We start from the raw sequence: 10,697 nt of genomic DNA, 5'->3' as shown, positions 1-10,697 counted from the left end.
TCTCTCTCTCTCTCTCTCTCTCTCTCTCTCTCTCTCTCTCTCTCTCTCTGTATTTGTGTGTCTTCGGTGCTCAGCCTCTCCCCCACGGCTCCCTCCCTCACCTCGCACTCCCTCTCTCCCCTCTGTCCGGCAGCTTCATGAACCCGCTGGCGGTGGAGATCTGGCTGTACGTCATGGCCGCCTACATGGTCGTCTCCTTCACCATGTTCGTGATGGCGCGCTTCAGCCAGTACGAGTGGAACAACCAACCGCACCCGTGTGCTTCGACGATAACGACGTGGTGGAGAACCAGTCAGCGTCAGCAACGCTTCTGGTTCATCACCGGCACACTGCTGCGGCAGGGCTCCGGACTGAATCCTAAGGTAAGGACTTCAGGGAACGGGACTAAACTCCAAGGTAAGGGCACCGTGCTGAGGCAGAGACAGGGACTGAATCCAAAGGGTAAGGGTTCGCTGCTGAGGCAGGGATCCGGATGAACCCAAAGGTTAGAGACCGGAACACAACCCTATGGTCAGAGCAGGGCACTGAAGAGTTGGACAGAGTACACTGCTGCGACGGGGGTCCGGGATGAATTCCAAGGTAAGGGTTCTCTGCTACGTCAGGGTTCCGGGCTGAACGGGTTAAGATAAGTCACACTACTGCGAGAGGGCTCGAGACTCTCTCTCTCTCTATCTCTCTCTCCTCTCTCTCTCTCTCTCTCTCTCTCTCCTTCCTCCCTCTCCCTCTCTCTCCCTCTCCCTCTCCTCTCTTCCCTCTCTCTCTCTACTCTCTCTCTCTCTCTCTCTCTCTCTCTCTCTCTCTCTCTCTCTCTATCTCTCTCTCTCTCTCTCCTCTCTCCCCTCCTCCCGGGTAGCAAATTATCCTGACCGTGTGTCCAACATGTCCCAGCTAATGACCCCATCTGCTCCATCTAATTGACCCGCGCCCGGCGGGCCGACTCTATTAGCGCGACGCTATTATCGCTGTACACAGTCGACAAATGATGCCATATGACTCATCTGTCCTCTGACTCGCTGCAATGTACGGTGTATATGAATAGAAAGTAGTCGAAACAATGGTGTTGCCTTTTCATTGCATAATTATTCACGCCGTAAAATATTTTTTTCCTTATTTATGCCTTACGATCGCGAATGAGGCTAGGATCGGTACTGATAAGCACAAACGTGTGGGTACCTAATTTTCCTTTTCAACGTGAACAAGTCCAAATACATTTGATTTCGAAAAATAGAAACTCAGTTCATCTGATACAATTTGACCTAAGCTACTTGCAAACAAGTCCGATGGGCTTAAACTGTTATCGCTTTTCTTTTCAATAGAGAGCACTCCTTTGAGTAAGTTCTATGAATGATGGTTCCAACCTCACCGGCCTCAGCGCCGTTACGGGCCGGAGCTGGCGCAGCTATGGAGAGCTTCGAGCTCCGGCAGTGAAGCCCCGCAGAGCCGGGGGGAAGCCACTTCAGGCTAACGTCGCCGTGAAAAATGGCTCTGCGCCGGAATAAAAACAGGCGAAAAGTCGCCGCCGGCCGCGCGAGGGGTCTAACTTTGGAAAGGTGGCCCGCGTGGAAAGTCTGGCGACTTTGGTGGTATAGACAGATTATTATTTGATTGGGAGTAAACATTTCTTAACCCTATCAGTGGTAGACTTCTGATTGAACACTTTAAGGCCCACGTTGCTTTCAGTCTTGTATGCTTCGTTCTTTATCAAGACTTCGTCTTGTATAGTTTTCAGGAAGCCGGACCTAAAATGTTTGACGTTTCGTTTTCGACTTATGATCAGAAGCATGATGGCTACGGGGAGATTCTTTGGAATTGCCATGAATATCTTCTAAAGGTCTTATCATATTAGGTGCGCAGCCCTATATCAAGGAGAGACTAGTTAGACATAAGCAATAAGCATATACCTAACTAGTTCGGGCTGTTTGCCACATCTGTGCAGCCGTTTTAGGAAAAGAGTGGAGCTGATTTAGTGACAGAGCCAGAATCTATTATGAAGATAAACGAGTGCTTAGGCGGCTATTTGTTCCAGTGAAACGCATGGATAAGGACAAAATTTGTAGCACTTCCTGGCGAAATGGTCGACTAATACGAATGGTGCTCAATTTAAGCGACTTCATGGCGTTGATATCTCTATTAAGAGTCTCGATATTGCCTTTTGGTCGCCAGGCCGCATCGACGAGGATCGTGGGGAGCATCTGGTGGTTCTTCACGCTAATCATCATCTCGTCCTACACGGCCAACCTGGCGGCCTTCCTCACAGTGGAACGGACCTCGACGCCTATAGGTGGGTTATTTGCTCCTTTGTGAAAGCATACGTTAGAATGGATTGCAGTTGACGTTGCATTGTTATCCTCATAACAATACAATAATAAGGTGTGCTCATTAAAAAGCTGGGAGTGTGTGTGTGGGGGGGGGGCCTATTTTTCAGCCATATCGTAACATCCTGCGTGCTTCAATACAACAGCTTTGTAACGTCTGTATTTTCTCCCTTACTTCTGGCCATGGCTTTTAAAAAGAGCGTCAAGGTTCCACCTCCCTCTAACCAGTCTCCATTTTCCATTTTCCGTTGCGGCATTGCTAACCCGTTCCGGTCTCCGGTTGATCCAATCCTGCAATCAGGCTGGCTGGTGTGGCGGGCCTAAAAAGCCGCGGTCATCGTCAGAATGGAATTTCAGAGCCCCGCTCCATCGAGCTAGTTTGCAAACAAAAACGGCGTCTGTCATCCGGCAGCGGTCCGCTGATCCCCGGTCTCCGAGCCCGCCTGGTCCGGTCCCTCGGTCCTTGAGAGGCTTCACCTTCTTACTGTGCTGTGGAGGACCAGCTTTCAGGCGACTCTCTGCCAAGTGGTACCAAAGACCGCACAGCAGCGGGTAAAGACATTGGCAAAGTTTTGTCGAAGCCAATCAGCGAGTTGCAAAGGTAGTAATTGGGCGCTCTGGGACACATTCAGAGCCGGATGAGGCCTGAATCAGATTATGAAAGGAATATTGAGGTTTGAACTAGAGCTATGATTGATATTGGGCCTATATGATTTTATTGCATATTTGGTAGTACTGCCAAATATGCAATAAAAAAAAACTGAATCGTGCAAATCAAGGCACAGCTAAATCGTTTACAATGCTTTTTTTGTCAAAAATTTGTTACCACTGAATGAAATTGCTGGTGATTTCTTATCACTGATGACGTCACTTCTTTTGTTGCTGTTTTCATGAAGAAGAGAAACATGTTTCTTAGATTAATAAATTACATTATCCAAAACACTTTACAAATGGCACCAAAGAAAAACATCGGAAATTATTTGAGCATTCGGTACAAAAGAAACTACGCGTAACTTGCTGATTAATTAAATCCCATGTCGCCTGAGCATCGTAACTATGTATTTATTGTTGGTGACCTCATCATGTTAAGGTGAGATTGATTGAAACAGTTCTTCCCGAAGCGTACAGGATTTGCCTCTGGTTTTCAGAAAGCGCTGCAGACTTGGCAAAACAAGAAGACATCGAATATGGAACGTTGGAGGGAGGCTCAACTATGACGTTCTTCAGGGTAAGCAATGGGGACATACAGCTTCTCTGTGACGATCGTGGCATTTATCATGAAGTGAATGGCATTATGAGATCCAAACTAGACGTAAATGCACGTTGTAACAGTTTCAACCCCAACAAGCAAACTAACAGCCTCCTCTGTGTCAGGACTCTAAGATCGAGACGTACCAGAAGATGTGGAAGTTCATGGAGAGCCGAAAGCCGTCCGTATTCGTTCCCAACTACGAGGAGGGGGTGCAGCGCGTGCTGAAGGGCAACTACGCGTTCCTCATGGAGTCCACGCTGCTGGACTATATCGTGCAGCGCAACTGCAACCTCACCCAGGTCGGCGGACTGCTCGACTCCAAGGGGTACGGCATCGCCATGCCAGTCGGTGAGATTTGGGGGACGGGGTAGGGGGACAGAGGTTGGAGGTCAGTCGGGCGGGTCGATAAGGGTGGGGTGTTACTGACACGGATTGGAGAGAGATGAGAGAGAGAGAGAGAGAGAGAGAGAGAGAGAGAGAGAGAGAGAGAGAGAGAGAGAGAGAGAGAGAGAGAGAGAGAGAGAGAGAGAGAGAGAGAGAGAGAGAGAGAGAGTGAGAGAGGGAGGGAGAGAGAGGAAGAGAGTTGGGAAAAGTTTGTCTTCTATTTTTTACTGAGTGCGAATTGAATTCAAACCCTTGTGTGAAGTACATAAATCGACACGCTGTTGCTCTTAACTGGTTGTGATGCCTCCCTAATTTGCTCCAACAAATCTACCTATTTCCGACACGGAACATGTCGTCCTCTGAACCCGCAGGCTCTCCGTGGCGGGACAAGATCTCTCTGGCGATCCTGGACCTGCAGGAGAAGGGGGTGATCCAGATGCTGTACAACAAGTGGTGGAAGGACACCGGGGACGTGTGTAGCAGGGACGAGAAGAAAAAGGACTCCAAGGCCAGCCCGCTCGGCATCGCCAACATTGGTCAGTGGCCGCGGGCGGTGGCGGTTCGGGCGCAGAGGACAGGGCCGCAGGGAGGTGTTCTTAGCGAGGATGTGCTTGATGCGCTGTTGTTAGCAGCCTGTAGATGTGCATTGAGCAATCCTTTCCATGGGCTATGAAAATCACTTTAAGACTTAGAAGCTGCTACAGATATTGTATTTAAGTCTCATATCATGTTGTCTGGTTATTATATTTTCTCTTAAACATTTCTCCCAATTGGTGTGACTTTCTGGTATTGCTCTTAGGCAGCTGCAAAGCAAATTCATACCAGCTGGATAATTATTGAAGCAGACATCAGACATGTGCGTCTATAGTCAGTTTCCCGCGGCGCCGCCGTCATTTCCGAGCGACCGCCGGCCGACCTGGCGCGATGCCAGCTCTATGCCCCGGGGCGGTCGGCGCTGACCCCCAGTGATGGCAGCTGTCAGCCGTAAAATTGGTGACGGATGGCTCAGAACCGAACCACTGCCGACTCATCGCTGCATTTGTCAGTCGACGTCGCACTGCCAGCTTCCAGCACTCTACCGAAATAGCAGAGTGCGTTGTTAAATGAAGCTGCAGTCCGAGTGCTGAATTCGGTCCAGTTCTTTACAGCATCATACTGAGTTAATTAAAGTAAATATTTTAATTCATTTTTTTAAAGAAATATGTTATACCCACGCCTCTCGATGATGTGCTGGATTTGTGGATTCCACCGCCACTGTTTCACCTCACTGTTTCTTTATCACCCTCATGTCCTTCGATCCAAAAATTTCCGGTCGCTCAATTTTACATTTTTCCCTGAATCGTATTTGTCTTGTTATTACATGCCCGATATCATTTTTACAATATCGCTTTTCCACCAGATAAACCGTCCTCTTCGCATTATTCGTGCCAGATTCCTTTTGGAAAACGATGTTTTTCGCGCTTCTCTCGTCAGTCCCTTTCATCTCATCTGTTTCTAGCACACGACCCGTGTTCTATCTGACCTCGGCTCCCCCCCCCCCCGGTTTCCGGAGGGCGCCCCCCCCTCCGCCGACGCCGTCGTCCCGGTCGACGCTGGACCATTTTCTGGCCGCGCGCTAACACGCTGCGAATTGGCATCGTTACCGTCTGGGCCGGACTGTGCCGAGCCCCGCGCCGCGCCGGCCGGCCGGTGCAGCGGTGGTGTCAGGTTGGGCCACTGATAACGGGTCCGTGACAGCGCCGCCGAAAATTACGGCGCCCGTTATTTCAGCGCCCGGATGAGCAGAGAGAGAAGAATGGAGAGCCCGGCTCAGCCGGTTTTTATAGGAGAAATGTGTGGGAGACGGACGCGGCTAAAGAAAACGAGGAGCGAAATTAAACGGGGAAGGGCTGCCGGCTTTCATTCTCGAGAATAATGTAATAGTTAATATCAGATGGATATAATTTAGTCATGCTCTACTGCTCTTCTCTACTCTGCTTCAGAATCGTTTAAGCTTACCCATCGTTTCGTAGTCCTGTTACCTTGGTCATAGTTAATTACATAAGTATGTTACAAGTTTTATCAAAGAAGGGTGCCGTAAGGTGGGGCTATTTGAGACAGTGGGGCTATTTGAGACAGTATTTAAAATTGCTATAAAATAAAAACCACTGAAAATTTATGCTTACTTTTTTGCTCAGGCGATTTACTGCTCGATTCCACACCTCCCTGAGCAAAAATATCACACACAAATCAAACGATCTTCCTTTTATAGCGATTTTAAGTACTGTCTCAAATAGTCCCACTGTCTCAAATAGCCCCACTTTACGGTATCTGAAGTCTGAATGCTTCAAGCGCAATCAGCTGATTTACAAATAAACTGTCTAGTTTGTAAGAAACCGTCTCATTTACGACAGATAATCATGCTATAATTACATAGGCACGCTTGGTTTTTTTTAACGCCCTTTCACATTCCCATTCGATTATAATCGATAATTGGTAATTGATAATTGGTAATTGGTAATTAGTAATTGGTATTTGGTAAATACCAATGGAAGATCATTCTCTCACCAAAAGGTTACGATAACTGCAACGTCGTTGTATGTTCTGCACACACGTTAAACGCACAACGTCGCAATAGCAGCATCAATTCATTGCCACATACACCATCAACGTCAAAGGTTATCGGGTACTGTGGCAGATATTGCCTCCTAACTCTGGCCCAAATCAATGCCGAAAACATAGTTTTCAGAGGGACTATACAATCGGTGCCAGCTAGACAGTCACGTGGATTGCAAGGAAGACTACGTGATGTGCTTTTCTGTGTATTATATAGAATTGTGAAAATAGCCCAATGTTTCTATCATGTTTACCTACGCAATGCTTATGCAATGCTTACGTTTCTGTGCTGCGGCCAGGTGGCGTTTTCGTGGTGCTGCTCTGCGGGCTGTCGCTGGCCATCGTCGTGGCGATGCTGGAGTTCTGCTGGAACTCCCGGAAAAACGCCCAGACAGATCGGGTAAGTCTCCAGATTGGGGCTGGTAGATTGTGTTTATAATTGAAACACCACAGGTTTTTTTTTTACTACTCTAACGACCAATCCAACTAACTTTTCTCCTTAACTATCGAATTCTAGCGGCATTGATGTTTCGTTCTGTAGGTATCCAACAAAGGGAGCATTACATTTATGCTCCTTAAACCACTTGGTATCTGATAAGATCAATGATAAGTAGTTTTGATATATTCGCTTTCGAATGCTAGCTGCTTTAAAACTGATTTGGAATTTCATTGATTTTTGTTCTAAGTCAAAGTCGATTAACGAATCCGTACCTTCCCGTTTAACCTGTTTACGGTGTGTACAGAGCCAGAGCAAACTGCGGCGGTGCTCGAGAAGAAGTTATGATACCACTGCCAGCGACCCCCAGTGGGAAACTGTGAGATCATTAGAAAACCCAGCAGTCCCAGCACCCTATGTCAATGATATCAAGGGATGCAAATTATAAGATTTGATTATTCCAGTGTAAATGCCACCCTTTATCCAAACCAAAGAAATGACCTAAAGCATCTGTAAATTGTTAGAATCCTGTTCGAGTTGTTCCGAGTCACGTCGATATAATCGCACCACCCTTAGCACATGTATTTTGGGTTATGACATGAGCAGCCTACGTATGGAATCTAATATAGATACCATAAACAATGACACTAAAGTACCTTCTTACCTAGGAGTTGTCACTGAAGCGTGCCTGATCATAACACCCTATTTTGACAAAAGTGTTTAACTGTTCCTTTCTCCTTGTAGCCTTGTCATTGATGCGCTTAACAGCTCGGTGTACCTATGGACAATGCATGTACATCTCAAGATAAGGCAATACTATACAGAGAACTACTATGAGATTAGTGGTAACTCCAATCTCATGTAAGGAAAATATATTGGACTTTAATTTGGTTTTATAACTTAACGTTTTCACTTTAACAAATATACCTACCAATCAGTCACAAGATGTGCTTGAATGCATGGTTAGGACCACTTTCAATAATAAAAAAAGCGTTAGACCGTATATTTCAATAATTTTGCAAAATATTCAAGTCGTTCGTGAACTACTATCGACGTTTAATGAAATCGCTTTAATATCTTTATTTCCCAGTACGACTAGAAGTTCACTGAGCAAGGGCCATGCTGTATATATAAATTCTGAGATGTTGCATCAAGTGCAGAACTGCCTGGCACCATCACAACCGTAATCAGAGCTCAGATTACCCATAAATTTCCCTCTAGATGCAATGAGCCGTGCAAATGTGTTATTCCAAATGTAGTCACTTAGCAAGACTAGGGTGTTCCGGAATCTGGGGCCAAATCACAAACTAGCCCTCCTAAAACGGTGTGTGTTTCAGTTGGTGACTGAGTCTGTGCTCTGTTCACAGCAATCCCTCTGCAGCGAGATGGCCAACGAGCTGCGGTTCGCTGTGCGGTGCCACGCTCCTCCGCGACGACCGGCCCTGAAGCGGTCCTGCTCCCGCTGCCAGACTACTAGCGCCACCTACGTCCCGCCGCCGCCGCGAGCGCCGCCTAACGGCTGCGAGCTGAACCTGCCGCGCAGTGTGGAGAACGGGGCAGCCCGGCACCGGGGGTCGTTCGGGTACGATGTGAACGATTGTGCGTGATTCTCAGACAGCGGTGTGAAGTGAGGTGAGCTGTTGTAGCCTGGGGAGGGGAGGTGTTTGTGTATGTGTCGGTGGGGCTGGAGGGGTTACTGGTATTTGACCAAACGTGCGACATCAGCCTGTTGGGACTGAGTCAGTGAGTTACTCGCGGCCTATTTACCAACACCAGAGAATGCTTTATTTGCTCCTTACAGCGTCCACCACTCACTATACTAATGGGAAATACCATGCTGGTACTTCTTTCCGATTTCCTGTCCCTTGATAGTGTATATCACATGAGCTGCGACTGATTAATAGTGATCCACATTCCATATGCGATACAGATTGCAAGTGCGTAAAAGAAGTGTTTGATTGTAGTGTGGTTATTGGTTGTGAATGTCGATACCAACCATCATAGTGTCAGTCTGAATAACCCATCTGAGTGGATGATTCTTGTATGTATATTGTACATAGGGATTTACATAAATAAGCTGGTATGATAACTGATAAGCTTAGAATGTGTGCTGATCAGTGATCGTGCACCCAGAATTTTCATAAAAAATGCATTACCGACATAGAATATGTACGTTATTGATGGGTGGCATAATAAGCTTGGAGCTGCGTGTGAATCTGTCATTGCAAAGGACGCATGTGTACACTGAATACTTTTTCAATTGCTAGTCATGACCGTCCAAAGACGCGTTTTATTGCGATAGAAGATTGTGAATCAAAGCCCGTTCAAAATTGTGACAGAAATGAAAAACTCCTAGCATTTTTTTGTGACGGAACGGAGTTGAAAAAGAAGCAGGGTAAAGCAGATACCTCGATTCGCATTTTTAGAAAGCACTGACGCAGCATACGAGTTGACCGATGACAAATGATTTGTTGACAATAAATGAAGACACCATACACCATGGATGTGATTGATGTGATGTGGCTACGAGATATCTTTGGAGTCCGAAAGAGCTCGCTCGGTCGGACTCGGGCCTTCTGGGGCAAGCGTGGGGCCATCGCCCAACAGATGTCAACATGGGCCCTCAAAAGCATGCCTCCTACATACCTGATCCCGACATCTGATCCCAGGCGACCCACGACCTGTGGTGTCAATATGGGCCCCCAAGACCTACGTGAGGCCTGGGGGGCCAATGAGGACCTCGGAGATGAAGAGTGGGTCCTCCCTCATGCTTTGCAGAGGCCAGAGCTCTACATGGGAGCCCTTAGAGATCGACATGACCTCGCGGAGCCATGCAGTTGATTCAACTGTGCGCTAAAAGTCTAAGTGCTGACAAGCCGTAGGCACAGGCGCGCAGCTGGGGTTGTTGTGATGGTGTGAGACGTGAGTTGTGACGGTCTGGCCTGTTGTTTTGTTACCGATTGCTGCTTCAGCGTCACACTGCAGCGGTGTTCATTTGTTGTAGCTTGAGTACAGTACTTCGACACCAGGTGGCAGTGCTGTGGCGTCCCACCCGTTTAGACAGGTAAAGCGCAGTGGTTACCTTCTGATACCAGGTGGCAATGAGGTCGGGTGTACGGATCGGTCGCATTCTTGTCGGTGCCAGCCCGTATCAAGTCCCTGGCGCTGATGGAACCCCGATAGCACTCATCCGTGTCAGCTGATGTGCAGCTATGATTGGCAAGCGGAAGATTTGTGACCATTTTTACGTTTTTACCCACATACCTACACATTTCATGAAGTGGATGATCCGTAACAAGTCATGCGTTGAACTCTGCCTTTCCGCCTGAATCTGTAGAGCCTGGACGGGTGCATTGAGGGCTGCTTTGAAGTAGCACGAGGAAGAACATTGCTCTTGCGATTTAGCAAGTTTTTTTTCTCGGAGTTAGTATATGGCTGTAAATAGAAGAATGATCGAAGAAAACATGTCTGGTCTTTTCACCGGTTCTTACGAGTACGTAACGTTCGTGTTCTTCGCTTCAATGAGAACCAGCAATGCATACCTGCCAATTCCCGATAGTCTTGGCCAACATCCTGTGAATATTGAAAGGTTTGTATGTCAAATGTGCTTTACAAAGTCAAGGGCCTGGGGAAGTACAGGGTGTCCCAAAAGTAAGGTCATGATTTAAAACTTAAATATCTCGAGAAGTAAGAGTCCGAATCACTTCCAACTTTA

At 47.3% G+C, this 10,697-nt stretch overlaps 1 protein-coding gene across 1 annotated transcript; it reads left to right on the top strand.

Moving 5' to 3' along the window:
* Positions 1 to 136: 136 nt before the first annotated feature.
* LOC122376738 (glutamate receptor ionotropic, kainate 2-like) lies at positions 137 to 9,482 on the top strand. Its single transcript, XM_043356675.1, has 7 exons — positions 137 to 362; positions 2,164 to 2,281; positions 3,464 to 3,543; positions 3,690 to 3,915; positions 4,323 to 4,487; positions 6,846 to 6,946; positions 8,350 to 9,482. Exons 1-7 carry the CDS (start codon positions 138 to 140, stop codon positions 8,587 to 8,589), a joined length of 1,155 nt encoding a protein of 384 aa, XP_043212610.1. The 5' UTR covers position 137; the 3' UTR covers positions 8,590 to 9,482.
* The last annotated feature ends 1,215 nt before the right edge of the window (positions 9,483 to 10,697 follow it).

This window comes from Amphibalanus amphitrite, unplaced genomic scaffold, assembly GCF_019059575.1.
Source record: "Amphibalanus amphitrite isolate SeventyFive unplaced genomic scaffold, NRLGWU_Aamphi_draft 002271F_arrow, whole genome shotgun sequence".
Classification (NCBI taxonomy): domain Eukaryota; kingdom Metazoa; phylum Arthropoda; class Thecostraca; order Balanomorpha; family Balanidae; genus Amphibalanus; species Amphibalanus amphitrite.
This window is presented reverse-complemented; position numbering and strand designations above follow the sequence as displayed.

Excerpts from the sequence above, each read along its gene's own strand:
- LOC122376738 (XM_043356675.1), top strand. The coding sequence starts at position 138 with ATGAACCCGCTGGCGGTGGAGATCTGGCTGTACGTCATGGCCGCCTAC. Across the intron at positions 3,916-4,322 it reads CGGCATCGCCATGCCAGTCG|GCTCTCCGTGGCGGGACAAG; the intron begins GTGAGATTTGGG and ends CTGAACCCGCAG. Across the intron at positions 6,947-8,349 it reads AAAACGCCCAGACAGATCGG|CAATCCCTCTGCAGCGAGAT; the intron begins GTAAGTCTCCAG and ends CTCTGTTCACAG.